The following is a 23,585-nucleotide window of genomic DNA, read 5'->3' as shown; positions in this document are numbered from 1 at the left end:
TTAGCGTCAGTAGCGATTTTTTTAGTACTTTCACTGCGTAAAACATTTGGACGAATTATAGAACTATTGGAAACAACTGCAAAGCAACCACAAAAACCATAATATTTGTTCTTGTAAGTAAATTTCTATTTAATTTATCAAATACTTGCAAGTTAATACATTATTTATTAGGTTTTTATATTTTAATAGGTATCTACTTACGTACTTCGAAACGAGTCGAATAGATATACAAAAAATTTAATTTATTTAAAATGTTGTTAGATCACGTGTTTATATAAGTCGCATACTTAAATATTATCTGTCATTTAATACATAAGAAATGTATTAAATATATAGATATAAGTATAATTAATCATGAGTAGTAAGTATTAGCTACTTATAATTATTGGTTAATCTGGGATTGGATAATTGTGTCGAAGATTTTTAAATTACTGAAATTTAATTAAATTAAGTAACACTACTTATTATTTTTATCTAAAAAATTATTGTATTATAGGAAGTTATTGAAAAGTGTTTATTTGTATCAAATTTAAAACATAAATACCGTTTATCAAATATTTAACCAAAATTGTAATTATAACTATTATAAATACATTGCTATTAAGTGACTAAATATAAAATACTAGATATTTTTATTTCATATTATATACCCGGTATTTAATATATTAATATATTATACCTATTAAAATAAATATAAAATAAAACTGGACAAGTGCCAAGTTAATTAATTTTTTTAAATCGTTAACTTGGATAATGTTAAAAAATGTAAGTTAAGTTAAAAGTTACTTCTATGTAGTATTAACTTGTAGGTTAAAGTTGCAAACTGGTTAAAAAAATGAATACAATAATTTTAGTTAATAATAAGTTAGATTCTCTTTTTTTTGTTTACTAAATAATTTTTTATTTATATTAGGTAAGATTTATTGATGTACGTTATTTAGATCCCTTTTAAAATACAAAAAGAGTATTGTACTTAACACTTCCACAGTTAAAATTCTGACTAATTTTATTAAAAAAAAATAATTTATTAAAAAAAAAATATGTTTTGTACATGTACTTTTTTAATCTTAGGTATTTAAATTACGAAAAACCATTTTTTTTTAACTTAATTGATGGAAAAAATATTTGACTCGTTTTGTTAACAGATACTAAAAATAAAAATAAATGTTTCATTACGCACTGTCAAACCGGGTTACTTGGTACACTTTTAAACTTCAAATTTATGCTGAATGCTAAATTTTCAAAATATAATATCATGTATAAGGACCGAAAATTCTGATCTTGACTTTGACTATAAGTTTAGTACGTTATTGTTCCCCTAACCTCTCATAATACTTTTTAAAAGTAAAAGTATACCTATCCTAAGTTGCTTTCAATAGTTATTGGGAAACTTGGGACATTAATCTATTTCTGCTTAGAAACTAAGTTTGCCTTTTTCTATTTTAAGTTGGAACTGTATTATTGTTTTTTTAAACATTTGAAATAACATTATATTTAATTGGTATAACAAATTGTTACCTTATAACTTAACTATAATTTTATAACTTTATTTCCAGCCTTGTAAATACCAATACTTCATAAGTATACACAGGTAACAATTTAATAATACCAATTTAATACTTTTCTAGATTATATAATAAATAGGCAATGAATACTAATAAAGCTACTCGTACTAACATTTAATAGTATAGCTTTCAAAAACTAAGAGTAAAACTTATAGTACTCATAAAATTATTGAAATCTGGTAATAAAATTATATAGTAGTAAAACTAAAATTAATTATTATAATTTCTTTAATAGTTTGTTTGAAACGGCTATTTGAAGAACTGTCGGTAGTTTTTAATATTATTCCCACGCTCATTTCTATCAAGGAATACATTTGCATAGTTAATATTATTTTCTTATTGAGAGTAGGATAAGCTAAAATTATGTACCTAAAAATTATTAAAATTGTATAAATTATCAAAGACTAAAGATATAACAAATAGAACAAATATATATAAATTATTTTATAAATTATTCACAATAGGATTAATAAAAATAAAACATAAATTATAATAAACTTCTAAATTATCTAACAAATTAATCAACGTTAAATATTTTTAAAGTAAAATGTATTAAATTAAGTATAAAGATAATATTACTATGGTTTTTTTATGATTTCTTGGGTCTTATACATAAATATTTAGTTTCTTTGGGTCATAATAATTTGTTGTTATTTCAATCTTCGAGCATTTAAAGCGATCTTTCGAATATTAGCCAAACATCCAGCTGAAGCTTCCTGCACATCAGGATCTCGCGATGCAATAGTTTCCATCAAAAACTAAAACAAAGAATAAAATTATAATTGATTTTCATAAGACATTTCTATGCAAACATTTTGCTGAATTTTCCGTGTTGTTATAAGTCATTTTTATTTGTTTATAATTAATATTTCTAACTCGGAGTTAAAACAAAACATAAAACGGGTATCTAACTAAATGTATACGTTTATTGTTTATTTAATCTAATATTAATAAAAATAGTGTTCAAATGATGTCGATAATTCTTAGTTAATTTTTTTTTTTTAAATATTTTTCAAATTATAGGAAATCCCAAAACTATTCGTCATTATTTGTCTACCAAAATGTATTCAACATGTCCGAACCTTGTAGTCGTTATCAAATTAAATATATAAAAATGAAACAGTGCCGTAACCAGTGTTGTGCTTCGATAAAAAAAAAATTATCTTGATATAGATAAGATATCTGGATTTGAAATTATCTAGATATAGATAGATAAAATAATTTTTATCTAGATATTTATATAAGGCACCAACATTTTCATTCGTTTGTAGGTGAACTCTTTTGGTCTTGGGTAATGATTGTATTATGTAACGATCCATTTCAAAATATAAAATTTTCACCAATAAAATGAAATTGAAAGTCATAGACAAAATTATAAAAATATGAAGACGGTCTGACGATAAACACTGAACACGTTGTGGATGAGAGTTCACTGCGTACAGAACAAGTTTTTAATAAATAACGGACGTTTCACGCCTAATATTTATTTTGTTGTACAATAATATTATGTAGACACATCAAAGTACGAATTCATAGAATTGGGGTCCGGTAATGACAATTATTTAGAGCACATAATTACATAAACAATGGACATAATTTATATATAAATATTGAATTTAAGGCGGTCGAATAATGATGGAAAACGATTAATTTCTGTGTAGGTACAGCATAATGCGTATTGTAATATTGCTATTTTCTTATCAACAATTATTTCTGTATTTTAATATTTATAAACCATCTACCGCACAGTTGCAATAATAACTAGTTTAGATCTATGGTGCGTTATCTCTGGTTCTAATATTCTTGTAAATGCTCTTTCGGCGTTCGTAATACCACAGAACAATAGTAATATGGGCATGAGACTTCCCCGTATGGGCCATACTATAAAATTATAAATAATTCTCACCTCCCATGCATATTATGTAGGTAATATATGTCTATATACATAATACATTGTAATTGTTCATAATTAGTAATAAATGCTATGTAAAACTATTTTAGAACCAATTTTTGCAAGTAAACATACAAATGAAATTTCTTATTTGTTATTTATTTTATATTGAATGATAAAATTGTAGATTAGTTATTACTAACGATTAGATACAGATTTTGTGAATTATCTAGATAAATTTATCTAGATGACTATGATTTTTATCTAGATAAGATAACGATATGAAGTTTTTGTCTAGATAACATATCTAAATAAATTTATCTAAAGCACATCACTCGCCGTAACTGCCCTCCGCGGCGCTCTTAGCGAATTTTATTTCAGCGCTTATTTTATATGGTAAAACCAATTTTAATTTAATTCAAACGCACCCCCTTAATTTGCTGTGCCCTTGGCAATTGTCCATTTCGCCAACTTCTAATTACGACACTTAAATGAAATAATAATTGTAGTTGAACGAGTAACAAGTTAAAGCAGGGTCGTATTTAAGATTTCTCCGTCTAGAAACAACAACATTTTGCCGGCCTTCTTCCCTGAAGTGTATAACCGAAAATAAATGTCTCCAACTATTTATTAAAAAGCTGTTTGCAATCTATTTTCCCCATTTTGGTACACATAATATTAAATTACAAATTTTGTAAATAATATTAAATCTAAAATAACAACTGGGTTATAATTACATAAATAAAGTTATACAAAATTGTCTTTTATAAGACTGATAAATATATAAGACTGAATATCCTTAAATACTCGTCATTTAGTACCTTTCGGTTTGAATATCCCATTTCCATAAAAATCAACGTTAAACCAATATCTATATCTCAATAAAATATCGTGTTAAATAAAATACTCATAAATAGATATACATTTTTTACGTTACTAAATAATTTAGGTAAATTATTTTATAATATAACATTTATTTTTTTATATAATTTTATTTATTCATAAATAATTTCAATTGAGAATGCGAAAAAATCGATTGGGTTTTATTTAGAATCACCGTATATTATTGCCGCAGCCTTAAATAATTCAGAGGGACTATTGCCTCCCCGAATCACCCCTTGAATATGACTATAAATTAAAGTATAATTTAATGAAATATAATACACTCATATGATACAAGTCATGCGGTGATTATTTAAATAAGTATTGTTATCGTACGGGAACGACACCGCACGATTCCATAGCCACGCAATTAGCTGCGTCTCCGGACAGGCCATGCAAGGCAAACGTTACGTTTTCTTTGACTAATTGGGAATTAGAATGTATATATTTGGAGATGGGCAGCACCACGTCTAGTCGGCCGAACGTGTGACAATTTCGTTCCAACAAGCAGCACGAGCCAATGGCACGTGATAAATGGGCTTGGAGGTCCGCGTTGTTCTGCAAACGAAAAAATGCTCTCAGCAGCTGAATGTAACGTTGTAAATTTAATTTACCGTCATCATCTATTGCATTACCGTGTGCACTAAACTAGACAGCCTCTGAACAATATCGTAATCGGTGAGGATCGCCAAATTTTCCGATTTCTTGGCTAAAATCCCGATGACGGCGCACGCAGCCGCCAGAACTCTGGTGTCGTGCGATTTTAATAAATCGACTAGCATTACCAATCCAGTTACCAGAGAACGCATTATATCACTGGACTCCTTTAAAAATGTAATTATGTAATAATATAATAATACATAAAAAAAGGGCAAAACCCCTAGGTAAGGCGAGACTCTACGGTTGGCTGATACACAAGGATGGGTAAATGTTATTGCTATTCAATTTAGAGCGAAAGAGATCGAGTGGATTATTTTATATTTCTAGTTATTGATGATATTACAGTAGAACCAAATTTCTTAGTAAAGTAAGTTCAACTTTTAATGTTCTAACTCAGAGGCGTACCCAGGAATTTTTTAGAGGGGGTCCAAAGTTTTAATTTTATCTGTTCTCTAATTATAATTAATTATAATTAGAGTTTAATTTAATACCAATAAATTATTGTTAATAATCATAATAATAGTCACAATAGTTATGCACAAAGGTTTACTACAATAGATAGGTACTATAATTTGAAATCAATTTTTATTTGGTAGTAAAATGTTATAAAAAAATACATTATTTAATCAACAATAATAAATAATATAAAAAAAGCAGTATAAATTAAACATGGTTTATACATTGTAGGTAAATTATATAATCTATAAACTTTGTACATTGAAGATAATGGGAAATTAAAATACACTGTTTACTATTAAACCATTGAGTATGTAGAAATTTCAATAGGGTGTCCGGACACCCCCTCCCTTGATTACACCAATGTTCTAACTTATGCCTACAAATAGCTCGAATTTCTTAAAAATACTTCAAAACTATGAAATCTCTAAAATTATAATTTAAGTGCTTATTTAATGTTTCGAGTCAATATGATTAATATTTATAGGATAAAACTAAATAATACCATATAATGGAAATGTATTGAAATTAGTGATGGAATAATCGAATGATATTAATAATCCAAATAATGATAATAGACATATTTATCAAAAGCAAATTAATTTAATTATTCGAAAAAATTACGTGTTTAAGTCGACTGTCCATCAGTATTGTAATATTATTTATTTTATTTTTATCATTGGTATAATTCCCGATATCAGTAATCGTCACACTAATTGATTTAATACATATACATTTTTGGATTGAAAATCCATTTCACCTTCACGCTTATAGATAATCATTTGATTATTTATACAACCAGTTCAAGCAGTTAAATCATGAATCATTCAATTATTTTGATTTCGTTTACAAATCATTCGATTATTTTTATTTTGTTTACTAGTCATTCGATTATTTGATTATTTATTTTTCGATTACTAATCATTCGATTATTCCCATCAATAATAGAAATATTCGATTTCCTCAACAATTCATTATGTCACGCTCATATAAACTTTCCAGTAAATATTTTTTCGCCATAAAAAACAACTCATAAAAAATCCCGAATCTAACTTTAAGCCTTAAGTATAGAATTTGTATGTTTTATCAATTTTAAACTACAAAAATGTAATATTCGCGATTTTTTATGAAACCAAAATTATTTTATTGACATTTTCGAAAATAACTAAAAAAACATGACATCTTTAACCATCTATAAATAGTTGAAAAAAATCTTTTTAAATTTAACCATCTATAACAAACGGTGATTAAGGTATTCCATGAAAGTTTCAAGTCTCTATGATTATTATTTTTTGAGTTAAGATTAAAACAATTATTGAATTTGTTCGAAAGCCGATGTGTCATATATGTCGGTTTTTTTTTAAACTTTTCATCGGTTGCTTGCAATTATTAAGAAAACTGTTGGGAAATTTATAAAATTAACCCTTCTCTTCTCACTAAAGAACAAACTAAATACTATTTCCTATAAGAAATCTCTGATGATTATGATGATTGAAGCAATCGTTATAGACGATCTTATTTACACAGAACAAAAAAAAAAAAAAAATAATAAAAAATAGTTGGTGACAAAATAACTGACGATTTATAGCATCGAGTGTTCAATTTTTTTGCCCGTTTTTCCCAACTATTCTGAAAGAAAATAATTGATAAACTAAATAATGATCCCTTGAATATTCAAACTAGAAATGATTTCCTATATTTTACTTTTTATATGGTTATGATCGGAAACACCTTGATCGAAGTCGTTTATGCAACACAAAAAAAAAAACCAAAATCGTAGTAAAACCAATATATTTCTCGTTTCAATTAGAGTCTAAAATATGGGTGATATAAAATACAGACTTGGGTAAAATACTTTTTAAAAGTATTTAGAATAAATACTCGAATACTTACAAAAAATAGTAGTCCGAATATGTATTCAAATACATTATTTAGAATACTTCAAACATATTCCGAATACTTTTAAAATACTTCTAGTTTTCATACTATAAAAATAATAGATATCCACTCAACAGAAATATTTGAAATTGTAGACTAAATATATGTTATTTTATTGTATTTTTATATTACATAACTGTTATAGTTTATGGTTTACAACAATAATAAATACCTGATATTAGCTTATACAAGGTACGACGGAGAAGTAATAAAATCATTTAAAAAAGAGATGATTTAACGGTATTCGAAATACAGTATTCAGAATACTCGTTATAAGTATTCAAAATACTTTATTGGATACTTTCAAAAAAAGTATTTAAAAAGTATTCTGAATACAGTATTCCGAATATTGTATTCGGAATACTACCCAAGTCTAATAAAATATAAAAATATGATATATATAAATTAACAATTCACGTATTATAAGTGTAAATTAAATTGTAAATTATTAAGTTTAAAATATATCGTATAAGACTAAAATATACAATTCTTTTATTTTATACTTATTTACGTGGAAATGTGCATTTTTGTACAATCGGCTAAAATCTAATAAAACAGTATTATTATTTTTTTTGCGTGATTTAATTGATCAATGTACTTCATACTTATGTTCAAAGTTTAATTATTTTTACGAAAAAAAAAAAAATAAAAAAAAATAAACCGTTCATATCTCCACGACAATTTTTCATGACCTGCACGATGCAACACGTATAAGTATACGCACTAACCTTTGTATTTCTAAGCAACGTGACCAACGTATGTCCCGCTGTGGATTGAACAATGGTCGAATCGCATTTCATCATAGACCATACTAGACGTATACCATCGTTGTTTATCACTTGTTCCATGCATTGCGGGTCGGACGCGCAGTTGTCGATCACGCGGCATACATTTACGAGAATCCTCTCGTGACCGGTATCTTGCAATAGTCTTATGATGGGAATCAAACCGTCTGCAGCTCTAAGTGCGACTTTATTTCGTCCAATTTTAGTGCATTCCGCCAACGATGCCACTGTGTTTGCAACGACCTAGGAAATATAACAACAGCCGCTCTAAATATAATTCCTGTGTAAATAACGTCAGACTCGTCTTATCTCACTTCTTCGCTATCAGAGTCCAATAGTTTTACCAAGACATGTATACCGTTTATATCTTCTAAACGTTTTACGTTGTCCTGGTTCATTAGACATTTCCAAATTGCACCGGTCGCGGATACCATTAATTTCGTTTCAGTCCTGTGCGATTCCACTTTAACGATATTTACCAAGGAATTTAGGCCCCCCAGTTCTTTGATCATTCTTCTGCTTTCGGGGTCCTCAGCACACTATATATCATCAATTTCAAAAAATAAGTTGTTGCCTGTAATAAAGTAATCAGAGCAGCAGAGGACGTTAAGGGTGACAATCCTCTACTTGGCCTTTAAGCCGCTAAGAATTCGTACAGTTAAAAAAAAAAAATTAATCATATTGAAATTGAACGTTACTTATTAGATTATTTAATTTTTTAGCTCATTTGCGACCACATCTACATTTTTTTTTTTTTGTATATTATCAATTTGTTAAATTGTTTTCTCCTTATGTGTCAAATTATTTAAGAACTGAATTAAAGTTATGGAGAGAAAATCTTTAGCATAATACTCTAGACAAGACTTGAAACAAAAAAAAAGTTCGTGTATTCTCATGACGAAAAATCGATCCTTCCTTCCTCCATGATCTAGCACTAATTATCTGTCCGGTAAATATGATCGATGTGAGTAAAACACTCACATTGAACGTTATCGTAGCCGCGTTCTCCATCATTTCGATTTCTGAACTTTTTAACAGTTTTAATGTGTCTACCAACATACCTTGTTCCTTGATAGCTGTACGAAAAACCGGCTGCAAAAATTCAGGCAAATATATTTAAACTGTGAGGCAAGGAATAATTTGTTTTTGTTATGAAATAAATATCCTATCCACCTGTGTTGCACAATTAACGATAATTCCCATAATATAACTGACAACATCCTCGTGCACTGAGGTCAATAGTTTTGCCAATACCGGTATGATTCCGGATTGTCGCATCACATCTTTATTTTTATCCGATTTAGACATAAACCATAATGCTTTTGAACAGTTACGCAACAAGCTGAATGATTTTTGTTGAATTGCTGGTAGCATTTCACTTTCAGTTTTCAGCACTTGAAGAGGTACATCCATGTAGTTCACCTGCGACAATGCAAACGATTATTTAGTATGAATAAAAATATTTTGTTTCATTTACCATTAATTTAATACCACCGGCTTTGCGAATGAATTTTCTGCCCTTTCTTATTTTCGCCACGTTAGCTAGAGTCTCGGCCGAGAGAATTTGTAAGTCAATTGATCGGTCTGCCAATAGTTTAACTAAAATCGGAATAGCACCCAAATTCGTCAAATTTCTTCTAGTGCCCAACAAAAATGACATTTCATTTAGTATAGCCAGAGCACCGTGCTAAATATAAAACATTCATAGCAAAAGTTATAAGCATTACAATGAATTAATTATTTTCCAGAGTAATTATTATTGTCTATGATTTGATTTTAAAAGAATCAAGTAAAACCTATTATGAATGAGTAAAAATAATAATTATGCTTATTTATGATATCAAATTATTTAGATTTTTAGAACCTTTCAATATTTATTATTTAATCAACAATATTCAAAATACCTATAGCTGTATTTTTAGTTAGCAAATAAACCATCTTCATCAAACAGAATTTTAATAAATAGTTATACAAGCGATGTTGAAACGATAAGTAAATAAGAAGATTATATACTTTATACAAGTATTACCAAAATAAATAAATCTTTTATACAAAATATTATTTTAAATTATTTCATAATTTTTTTGGATTTATTTCGCTATTTTGTCTTGGTGCCAAATTTGGGACATCATGCATTGATGACTTGACTTTGTATGCTTTATAAATTATTTTATACCTAGTATTCGAAGTATTCATACAGTTAATTTATTCATTATAGGTTAAAATTCGACTCCATTCTATTCATATGTACATAGTATACCTGATGACAGTAAATAAATTAATTTAATATTATGTCCTTTATTTATTATTACTACCTAGGGGCGTATTTTAGGGGGGACGAAGGGGGCGAACGTATTTAAGGAATCGATTATATGAGATTCACATTTTAAATTTTTAATGTGGATCATCTTATAACGAAATAAAATTACGCGTGGCTGTGAATAATGAATTGGGCTTTTTGTCGGGTCCATACTTAGTGAAAAATCAATTATAACACAAAAGTCAATTCTAAGTGGATCCGGCATTAGATTAAAAAAAAACCACAAACATTAAAGATTCATCTGATTTAAATACTTCCAACAATTTTACTTGTAAATTTTGAGCCTGAATTAAAGGAAAAATTTGAGTCACCCCCTCCCTAGAAGTAAGTCTAAATACGTCCCTGCTGCTATCCTTAACTGCACTTGTAGTTAAGTAATCCAAAATCACTGTGATACATAAAACATAAAAAAAATCATTGATAATGGTTGATAATGTATGATGTACCAAATATGGCATAAATACAAATGTTTATAATCATTGATAGTGCATAGTGTGCCAAATATGGCACTTACAAATATATTGATAAGTGACTATGCATGGTGTGCCTTATTTGGCACACAATAAACTTTACCTTATAACTTCCAAACTTTTAACTTGAAATTTTTTTACTATTTTCCCTATAATCAGGGAAATATTTTAATGAAGTAAATTTTTTTCCAATCAAAAATAAAAAAATCATGTAGAAAGGGGTTAATGATTTTCTATATTTTTAAATTACTCATTACTTAGTAAAAAATAATCTTTAAGAATCCAATTAATTATATTTTAATATACTTATTTAATACATAATATAAATGAAATATGTTGTATAGCTTTTGAATTATAGCACATACATTGTCTAACAATATATATATATATATATATATATATAATTTAGCCAAATAACAATAGTTTGAATTATTTTAAGCGTAATTTAATATTAGTTTATTTCAATAATTTGAATTTTATTTGTCATTTTCATTCAAACTTGATCCATAATTCGTGTAACACATCATGCATTTACAATCATAAACATTTTAATCAATATGAGCCAGTTGGATGTAGTACAGTAACTTCAAAATAATTAAAAATATATACACAGAAATAATTACTTGAAATAATTTATTTTAATTTATATAATTACTTTGCATTCGTTGTGTTCAGTTTCTAATAAATTGATCAGAAGCTCGGTTCCACCAGTAGCAATCACAATACTTTGCGTTGATTCGTCTCGTAGATTGTAGTCTACTAATGCAGCCAATGCGATTGCCGTAGCTGTTTGATTGCCCACCTGTAGTAGTAAGTATAATGCAATAACAAGATTGAACGGGGAATAATATACGATAGTATATAATTTAAACTAATTATATATGCGCATAGTTATTATAAGTAGTTTTATTACATGTATGTATTTAATCAATCTCTGGATGCTTTCTATTTCAGCTGCGTCATCAGATAAAGATGTTGGATTATACCATCTGTCTTCTTCAAACTCACTCAACGTCATACTATAACTTGAACTATCATCCGATTGTGGTGGTTCTTCGACCATTAAAGTGTTCAAACAACTCGGGACCTAAAATTAAAAGTTAAAATTATAAATTAAAATCAATAATGAGTTATTAAATAATAAACTTATATAGTCTATGTTTATTATTATTTTTTTTTAATTTTGTTACATTCATTTAAAATGATAACGTTATAAACAATTAAGATTAGTTATAATGGATTAAAATAATAAACATTAACTGAACCTATAATAGTATTAACAATCATTAAATAAAAATGTATTGTATAAATTATGTTTTGATGAAAGGTGAAAATGCAATTAATCTCATCTAATTATATCTAATTAGATATGAGAATACAACATATGTACATATAACTATGAGTAAATTACCTTCATATATCTATTTAATATTTTAAACAATATTTATATAATACTGCCGAAGTTCTGTCACAGGATGGCCTTTTAAATTCATGCAATTTTAGTTATCATATACAATATTATTATTATTATTATTGTATAAGTATAAATTATTTTTAAATGCTTTTAATTTATTGCTTATAATATTGTTCGCTTATTTATCATACTCACTTATGCTTATTGTATTATATACGTACAGATAGTAAAATTTTCTAAATTAATAAATAAAAAAAATTATAATATAGCAAAAATTTTATATTTTGTTTATTTAATATTTAAATAAATAATAATTATAATCTTCACCTATAAAATTATACAAAATAAAACAAAATATAAATCTATGGCCTCTCTTCATAGAGCTATCCAGAAAATACATTTACTCACTCTAGTATACTCACTCAACTTCATATAGGTTACATCCAAATTTTCTATTGCTACTTAACGATTAAAAGTGACTCTCCTCCAATATGTCCAAATTGCGGTATTCAGATAATAGTTAACACATAATGACAGAATTTCGCTCATCAGAAGTGGCGTAAATGTAAAAGAAGAACTATTTGAGTCTCTCAAAATTCAATCTTAATCGCAGTTACCATTGAATTTATAAAAAAAAAGTGGAATTCCAAAATGAAATATAGTAAATTACATTAGGGATGGGCAAAAAACATCGATGTTTTGGGTCGATTTATCGATGTTTTAACATTGATGATTTACTCGTATTTTTAATTAATCGATTAAATATCAATATTTATGTTCGAAAAGTAGATTTTTTTTTGTTAGTATTATTTTAGTATGCAGTATAAAAAAAATAAAAAACGCATTTTTTTTAAGAAACGGATTTTTATCTCAATTAGTATATTTTCCAATGTAGCAAAGAAAATATGCAAATACATGAACCTACGAGACCTAATTATAAGTATTTAATATGTTTTTAAAAATATAAGTTAAACAATAGTATTTTAACTCTTAGATTTATTATTTAATCAAGAAAATAGTATACTGTATAGATGATAAGGTGTGCAACAGATGAGTTGTCATCTAGAGGGAATTAGAGGGAACTAGAGGGAAAAAACATTTTTTCGATATTCTTAAACATCGTTGGTTTTTCACCGATACATCAAACACATCGATATTTTAAAAATATATGTATTGATACATCGAATATCGATATTCAAATAATTTTGCCCATCCTTAAATCACATTTCTAACAGTTAGTTTTAATTTTCATTGTATCGTACATTTATTGTGTAATTCTTCTGTACATATTAAAAAAAAAAGTGTAGTAATTATGTGAAGGTTTAACTTTAATGTTTATTTTGTTTTATATAAATAATATGACATCAAGTAGTTCCAATGATACCGCGAATTATGTTAAATAAAAAATAAAAATAAATTCAAACCCAAATTCTTATACTAAATACATATTTATAACAAAAATAATAAATTGCAATATGCTATTTATTATAAATAATAGAATAAATAAAAAAACAATTGGACTAAAAATAATATGGCACAATAATTAAACGTGATACTTTTCCAAAACAATGATTAATGGATCATTGACCCTAAGTGTATGTACAAGGCCGGATTAAGGGGAGGTATAGCCGGGATGGTAGCCCCTGGGCCCTCTCGAGTACCCAAGTGAAAGGGGCCCAAACAATTTTAAGCCAATACACATTTTTTATTATACTAAAATTAGTAGTTTTATAGACATAAATTTTATATACCTATTAATTTTATAATTTTATAATGCAATTGACAATTTGTGATATAGTTAAAAAAATGTATCGTTTTGTGAGCGTAGTGAGCGGCTTTATAAAGCATGTTTTATTAAGAGGGCCCATATAAATATTCAGCCCCAGGGCCCAATAGATGCTTAATCCGGCCTTGTGTATGTAATATTATATTTTATTCGTAATTGTATACTTGAATACCAACTATTGTAATGTATTTTATTTTGTGTGAAAAATGATTTATTAGTAGCTTTTTGTTAAATGAAAAACAAAACAATGTACTTCAAAGATCCTTTTACTTCTAAAGATTTCTCGTACTCAACTGTAACCACAAATAATACAATAATTGCTTAACAACTCAAGAACGTGCTTTCGAAATATGTTATTAAATGAAGAGCCTCTTTCAATACGATAGACGTAGCTCATTCTCGAACATAAAACATTATATATATTATAGACATTAAGTACCAGTACACTAAGTATGATATAATTATTATTAGGATTACATCTAAATTATATAAATAATATTTTTCTATTTTGATGGAGTACTCACTAACAATAAAAAAAATACTTTTTTTTTTTTAATTTAAAACCTATAATTTATAAATACAATTGGTTTTTAAAATAAAAACTATCAACATATTTCAAGCGACCTAACAATATTATGGTATTTGTTATTGATAATTGCAAATTATTATCATAATCATACAAAGTGCTGAGTAATCAAGATATATTTTTATTTTATAAATTACGATATATAATATACATATATATATATATTGTAACATATTAACATTTTATTAGTTAATTAATGGTCGTATTTTAAAGCTTGTAGACATTTATAATAACTATGCTCCATGCGTTTGACTCAACGGTTGACCTCGATTCTTCAATGGTTACTTCATCAAGGTTCACATGTTATATGCTAGTTCTTGTTCCATAAACAGTCAAAATTCCAAGAAATCAATTCAGGGTTCCTTTAAATGTTGATTATATGTTGGAGTTCGATTCAAAATATTATTTAAGAACGTCAAACACTAAAATAAGAAAATGAAAATACGTTCATTGGCTTAAATGGTACCAAATGATGCGCAATCGGGTATGTTGCAAGGGTTAACTATTTAACATTCGGATCCATGGCCGTAGACCATAGCCTTAAGAAAGAACAATTTTTAGAAAATTTAAATGAAAATAAACTGCTGTTGTTCCGATATTATAAACCTGATTTGTAAAAATCGGAAATTGAATATATTATCTATGACAATGTGTAGCGCACCATTTATACTGTGCATTATGAAACTATCTTTATACTAATAATGTAAAATACGAGTACGTGATAAAATAGATTCGAATTTAGTATTATACGGATGGTAAATACTTTTTTTACTATTATTACAGCTTACATATTTAAACACGGAACCAGTAACATCTAACAGCAATATATCGAATCATTCGAATCCAACTATTGTACTTCGCTGGAGAGTTTTTTTTAATCGAATTCAACAAATATAGCATTATACAATTTTGCCATTAGCTATTACGAAACCATGAAGAACTTAAGAATAATAAAGAATGTATTGGAACCTAAAGTGTTTAAACAAACATATTGCGCAGTACCTACGCATTTTTTTTATCGGCTTGTTACTGGCTAGGGACATATATTTTAACCAGTCTTTAAATTTGTATATTGCTGTAGCTGTAGTAATGTACATGCATACGAGTATGTGATTCATATTTGATTAAAAAATGTTTCTAACATAGAGTTAAGCGTAGAATGTATTTATTTTACTCTTTTACCATTATATATTTTCCCTTCTAATTTTTACTCATGATTCGATCAGAAGGATATTACGATCACCACATTTTTTATTTATTGAAATAAGTATATTGTTTATTATACAGTTATGTCTTATGCGTAAGATTTCCTCTCAAATAACTCAACGTTCGGTTGCCCAAGAAACCAAATGTGACATTATTTTGTTTAACTTAAACTAAATCAATTTTAACTTTGTTGTTGATCAAGGGTATTAAATAAGCATTTTATTCAATAATTTTTTTAATTGTTTTCGTTTTAATCATTAAAAGCAATAAAAGTTCTTAATACAATAAATATATACCTATGTCACGTCTATTAGTGAACATCCACTTCATGAAATTTATCCATTTAGTGAAATTGACATTTTTTTACAGTTGTATGTATATATATATGGTTTAACGATCCATTATAGATTTATTTTAAGATTATTTTATTTAGATTTAGATAATTCTATTATAACATATTTCGAATATCAAATAATGTTGTAGGCATATAGACAAATCATACTGACTATAGGGTTAACAATATATTTGTACTATCATCTATGTCTATCACATCTAATTAGTTATTACCTGTATATATTAATTTTTAAAACAATTGTAATAATGAACATAAAATTAATCTGCGAAAAACATCAAATCATTCAACCAATTTAAATCAGTAAACTCAGGATAATCTTGAGATTTGTCCAACAAAAATAAACGTACTTCTTCCAGTAATTCAATAAATCGATGAAGAACTTAACCGCGACTCAACCATCGAACACTATTATATATAAAAAGGCCAGAATATTGCGACTCGACCTCTTCTAATAATTTGGTAAACTGTCGGTTGTTTAGAGCTCGAGATGTTATGAAATTGACAATTTTTGTAACAGTTTCCGTTACTTTTTGAAGGAATTTCATACTATTTTTTGCACACAACAGTTCTTGGTGTATAATACAATGAAAGTTAATGATAGGATGCGAAATTCCATTGGAAAAAAGTTTAATAAATCCATTTTATTTACTAACTATATTTAGAACACCGTCAGTAGTTATTGAAACAATACTTTGGATACTGATTTTTAAATTTATATACTCTTTATGTATTTCATTCATAATATCACGACCAGTTATTTTAGTAGAAATTGTTATTAATTTTATTAATTCTTCTTTCATAATATTGACACTAATAAATCGAACAAAAACTGCTAAACGAGCCTGAGAAGTTACATCTGTATTTTCATCAAGACAAGCCGAAAAAAAAGTCTGTTGAAGCTAAATCAGTTTGAAGCTGATTTGATATATCATCACTCATACATAAAATTCGTTCTTTAACAGTATTTCTACTAATAGGTAAATCTTGAATACGTTTTATTGTTTCATTTTTATTCGCAAAAATCATAAAATAAAGTATTTGATGTCATTAAAAAAAACTTATTTTATGTATTCTCCATCGGAAACTGGTTTACCATGCTCTGCAATACAGTGAGATACAGAAAAAAATAGCAGCTGTTAAATTATTATTTGGTTTAAACGCAGCTTTGAAATTATATGATTGATTTTTAAAACGTTTCAATTTTTGCGAAATTAATTCCAACTTTTCTTCAGTTGATAAAGAAAATATGTCCGTATTAATTGTTTCAAAACGTCTTTTTTACATTAAAACTGTGACTAATTACATAAACAACATAACGCTTTATTATTTTTTTGAACTACCCCATAATCAATGGTCCATTGTTCGTGAAATGATCTACCCCTTTTACTTTTTGACATCATTTATTAAAAAATATAATCTTTGAATATTATAAAAATAACGCTCACTAATAATGAAAACTGCCAAAACGATACATTCATATTAACCAAAGACAACTATAAAATTTAACACATGAAACACATTCGATTCGACGAATGAGTAATGACTAACGCTAGCCGTGGACCATTTTTACACGTTATATCAGTTTTATAAATATATACCTAATAAAGTACTCATAAAATAAGATTTTCTTATTAAAAATAATAAAATTAATAGTTGTTGAGCAGTGTAGATATTCAATTTAATGCGTGTAGGTATAATACCATAAACTTATTATTTCATTTTTGTAATCTCAATTTATTTTAGTCTACGTCCTACGACCCGTGGTTTTTGATGACCAATTTTTACACAGTTGCGTGTGTCACTAAAATAGTGTGTGTGCATGTCACACTGTGACACGCGTGTCATAGGTTCGCCATCTCTGATATAGACACTAAATTTCTCTTTTAATGTAAAATAAAAAAAAAAGTCATGATAATTTATTTCTATGTGCATATTAAAACCGTAATTAAACATATTTATATGAATATCATTGGAAATAGTTATTGAAGCGTTTCAGACGTTAAACGACTGTCTTCTGTTTTTATTGTTAGGAAACGAACATGATTACGAACTGAATAATTTGCAATTATAAATATAAATTTTTGTCTAATAAAACATGGTTTGTATGATAATACACAAATACAGTATATACAATGATAATTATATTATTAATTTATGTATAACATATTAATATATCATTTTAATAATAAATATAACCGAAAACGATGCGAATAATCTATTTTAAATTAGTGCGGGTGATCAAATAATTATTAAAAATGTAATAGGTATATTTAATTAATTAGTTTACATTTAACTAAATCAAGAAAAGAAAATGTACGTAGATAAATAAATGTGAGGGATATTAAAAATAAATTAAAATCTAATCAGGTCAGTTATAAAAATGCACGTATAAGTAAAATAGATAAGTTCAAATAACACTATATAACAACACAAAATAAAATATATAAATAAATAAATGGTTATCCTGGAGTATTATGATATTTGTAAAGTACGACCGGTTTCGAATTGAAAATTCATCACCAAGTATACGTATACACAAAGTCAATAAAATAACATTCGAGTCACGATTTTATCGACTTTGTATCCAGTTGTTAATTATTCTTAAATAAATATTATTTGAAATCTTATTATTAATAAAGTATTCTTATTAATGTTTACTTATTCCTAAAGTTAATAAAATTATATTTGAGTCACGAATTTATCGACTGTGTTCAGTTAATTATTTTTATCTAACCCAATGATAAATTTTGAATTCGAAACCGGTCATTGTTAAAAAAATATAAAAATAATACAAATATAATAATATTTCAGGATAAGCATTTATTTATTTATTTAATTATTTATGTGTATGAACTATTATTTTATTTATTTATATAGTAATTCTTGAGTTAATAGTTATTTACTAATTTTCTATTCTTATTATTTTATTAAAATAAAATGCAAAAAAATGACAAAAATATTATGATTCGGATATATATTACTTGCAGATGTATCAACAATATAAAATGTGTACACATTTGATTATCATACTAGAAACTAAGAACTACATGTGTTTTTGAAAAAAAATGTTTTCGTTCGAAGTTATTATTACCCAACATGTTCAAAAATAATTTTTAGTAATTTTACTTTTAAATAGCTAAATAAAATCGGGTAATGGTAATTGAAATCCAACCGGAGGAAATAAACTAGTTTTCTTGACAAATTAAAATACATTCGAAGGAACTTAAAACGTAATTCAATCTGTCGAGGATTTTAAGCTATTGATTTATTACAGTTGACTGTGTAGTAAAAATAATTATTTTTATGGCCATCGAACATTAACATTTAATTTAACAGATAATAATATTATTTTTTTCGCGGTTCGTAATTAAAATAATACGATTTAATATTTATATAACATACGCTTACCTCAACTACATTATTATCTTCAGCTAATATTACATCCTTTTCTTCTCGTTTGTCTTTGGCTGATCCTTCTCTGTGAGTTTCAATATTATTCTTATTTTCATTCATTATTATTTTTTTATTTTTGTTGTTTGGAATGTAAACCAAAATAAATACAACATAAAAATGATGTATAGAAACCAACGGGTTTTATTCACAAAGTAAAATATCTGATAAGTAGGCCAAATATCGATCAAACTTTGTTTACCATATTTTAATTGCGAGTACTGATAGTACAAAAGTGATAGTTTTTATTATATATCTAGAATAGAAGTGGATTATGATTTAAGTTTAATACTCAATAATTGTGATGAAAACTATTTTGATGGAGGCATACTCCAACCAACTAACGAGAAAAAGATTTCCTTGAATTCATTACAAACAACTAAAAATAATTAGTCTTAGTTTTTTAACTTTAAATACCTCTATAATAAATAATCAAATAACATACATTTACATAATATAAACAATATTATGCGATAGTACAATAAGTAATTTATGTATTATAATAAAATTATTATTTTATTTCATTTTCAAACAATAAGTTGCAAAATGTGATAAAAAGTTATTTGCGATCTATCAAAATAGTAAGCAAGTACTTATTGTCAATATGATAACATTTGTATATTTGTAGGGTGACCATATTTACGGAAAAAATAAAACAGGACAAATATGTTCACTAAAAAAAAAAAAAAAAAAAAGACCACGTTTTAATATATATAACTTCTATATTATATGCAATAAAAATAATTATTAATTAGTTTAATATTTTAATAAAACATCGATTTGCATTCTTTTTTTGATGTGAGATTGAAAAAAATTACTTAAAATATTTTTTATTTTTATTGAGTTGATGTCGATTGTTCATAATTTTCTTCATTACATCCTTTGACATAATATTTTTTCGATGAACTAATTGCATTAATAGTTTTGGTTATGTTAACAAAAAATCATAAAAATCATTACAGGAATTTTTTTTAAAATTTATTTTACGAATTATTATTGCTTTGACAGTTAGTACGAGAAAACAATTTTTTCCGTCCGTCCATAAAGTATTTGTGATTGAAATGTATTTCTGTTACTGCGTCAGTTAATCTGCAAAGGTACAGTGAATGTATATTTACTTTTAAGCATTTTAAAAAAACAATAAAAGTAATAACATTAACGACTCGCAACAATTTAAATAGAAAGAATTGATACACAGTGACTATAACATTAATAACAAAAGATCGGTGCAATGTACACACGTTACTACACGACTTTGTTCGATTTTTCGATTAATATACCTAATATACCTATAATACCGAATATCGTTGATTATAAATAGTACTGTATATTGGTAAACTATTCGTATTTAATATCGATTTCGTCAGAAATCTCGTATATGAATTCGTAGTACATATATATATGTATTAACTATATTATATTTCTTATTTTTTTTCTTTTACTCTCAGTTTACAATTTTTATGGAAGTAACGGTTTTAAAACGGGACAAAAAGCGTCCTGTTCAAAGTTTGTCGGGACAATGAGACATAATGATAAAAAAGGGACAATCCCGTTTTAAACGAGACGTATGTTCACTCTATATATTTGCACACTTATTTCATATCTTGATATTAATAATTATTATAATATTGATATTTAAAATAATTTTAAATTCGTATAATTCTTTCAAGTGGTATAGGGGGGAATTTAATGGTCATTTACGGAAAACGGGAAAATATGTTCAATGAAAATATTTTAGAAATGTATTTAATGTTATTAGAGATATTAGATTAGAGATGAGAACATGAGAAACCTGTATAAGTAGAATACAAATTAAATACGGTTTGTGCGTTTAACTTATGAACGCGCGCTCATTAGTAATTTATTATGGCTATTATTGACTATCAGTATCAACTTATAATAATATCATAACGATGAATAACGCACAGAATATCGGCCCCACCTTGCCGTGTACACCGAAACCCTCAAAACGAAATTTGTCAGCCTCATCAATTTCACCAAATCAAAAATGACAAAAAAAACCAGTCTATATTTCACCAAACCATTTTGGCCCATTTGCTTCTTATGACAACAATGATGTAATAACAACCATGACTTTAACCAACCTCAAGGATGATCCAGTGAACTTGTCTCACGCTAAACGAGACATAGGGCTTCAGGGCTTCCGGCGTCACCTATCCATGTCAAAAACATTTTAAACTACTCCGCCTTCAATAAGGTATTAATCAACATCACCGATTAAAATTGTTTTACCTGTAGGTCAACGCCATTACGCATCATCATACAACTAGCAGGTCGCCAAAATGTTAATACAATTATTGATCAATTACACAAAACTAATACTACTCGTAGTTTTCATTCTTATACCCCCCGTTACCTTAGTAGATATAAAGGATCATAATCAGAAACCTACACTTTTCCACCTTAAGTAATGACATTATCAATGCTTTATCTGAGTTGGGACACTCAGTTAAACACATATATAACGTCAATATAAAAACAAATGTCATTTACCCTTATCCTTTGTGGATATTTAAACACAAGTCAATAATAAAGACGTCCACAAAATCAAATTTCTATTCAATACTAAAGTCTCGATTGAGAAACCACATAAGAAGAAACGTGGTACTCTACAGTATCACAACTGTCAATTCTACTAAAACACACTAAATAATTTCCACCATGAACCTAAATACGTAAAGTGTGGTGATAACCATCCCACAAACGAGTGTTCCAAAGACCGTCACAGTTCTGCCAAATGTGCCCTTTGCAATGAGGAACACATAACTGACTACAAAGGATATCCAGTTTACAAAGCTGCTCTAAAAAAAAAAAAAAACAGTTCCAAATCACTCCAGCCAGACTCTGTTCAACGCCCAGTCTAAAACCAAATCTTATGCGGAAATCACCAAAAATCAAAACTCATACACAGAACACAAAATTGCCGATATTCTTTTAAGTTTTATATCTAATCTAAAATCACTAATTTATTAATTGTGTTAATCTCTTCCGTCAATAGTCTTAAACGCTTTTACAACTAACATCAATAGATTAAGGATGTTGATGACTTTTGCATATTTTTCCTTTGATTCAATACAATGCTATCCGAGCTAAAAATTTGTTTCGTGCTCACTTGATGCAGAATATTCTAATTTTATTTTGCATTTTATTTTTATTTTTAGGCATTTTTAGCTATAAATGCATTTTTTTTGTTTTTTAACGTGATTATTTTTCAACATTTTTAAGCCATTTTTTCATCTCATAGGTAATTTTTTGTAGTATTTTTTTTAACAATGTGGGGCATTTTTCCTAATTTTAGATTTTAGAGCAATTGTTAAACTCAAGTATGGAAACAAATTAAATTTATTGTTGTAATTAAATTTATCGCGTTCCAATAAGATTTACTGTTTTAGACTTTGAGTATTTATATTGATATATATTGATATTCAAATGTAAATGTATACTATAGCTTATTAATACTACAATTTATAATTCACATTTTAAATTACTATAATTACTGTTACTATTAATGACTATTACACTCATTATCATACCCATATCTTTAATAAAAATTATTATTTATAAATACATTTTTTTCACTTATTTAATTAGTTTTTTAGATCATTTATAGAAATTTTTTGAAGTTTTTTGGGTATTTTGTATTTTTTTATGAAATTTTTATGTGTTTTTTGGGTCATCAACATCCTAACTCTAAACATCAATATTTAAATTAAAAATAATCTAATTATATCCATTATCAATGTCAGTTTTAAAATCAAATAACAAATAAAAATGTAGACATCATTATATAATTATAATTA

General features: G+C 26.7%; 1 protein-coding gene and 1 long non-coding RNA gene across 2 annotated transcripts; one reads left to right on the top strand and one right to left on the bottom strand.

Moving 5' to 3' along the window:
* On the top strand, window positions 1-12,011 carry LOC112684483. Its single transcript, XR_003148703.1, has 3 exons — window positions 1-113; window positions 11,643-11,777; window positions 11,922-12,011. It is a non-coding gene; the product is annotated as an uncharacterized LOC112684483 (long non-coding RNA).
* Window positions 2,155-19,827, bottom strand: LOC112684481 (armadillo repeat-containing protein gudu-like). The gene is made up of 11 exons (XM_025556032.1): window positions 19,723-19,827; window positions 11,881-12,054; window positions 11,623-11,769; window positions 9,655-9,864; window positions 9,351-9,599; window positions 9,159-9,269; window positions 8,492-8,716; window positions 8,121-8,420; window positions 4,974-5,162; window positions 4,675-4,896; window positions 2,155-2,323 (listed from the first exon to the last, which is right to left on the bottom strand). Exons 1-11 carry the CDS (start codon window positions 19,825-19,827, stop codon window positions 2,216-2,218), a joined length of 2,040 nt encoding a protein of 679 aa, XP_025411817.1. The 3' UTR covers window positions 2,155-2,215.
* Between the last annotated feature and the right edge of the window lie 3,758 nt (window positions 19,828-23,585).

The sequence above is a fragment of the Sipha flava genome, unplaced genomic scaffold (genome assembly GCF_003268045.1).
Source record: "Sipha flava isolate LNK unplaced genomic scaffold, YSA_version1 250_pilon_pilon, whole genome shotgun sequence".
NCBI lineage: Eukaryota > Metazoa > Arthropoda > Insecta > Hemiptera > Aphididae > Sipha > Sipha flava.
Note: the sequence above shows the minus strand (reverse complement) of the source record. Positions and strands in the feature narration are given on the sequence as shown.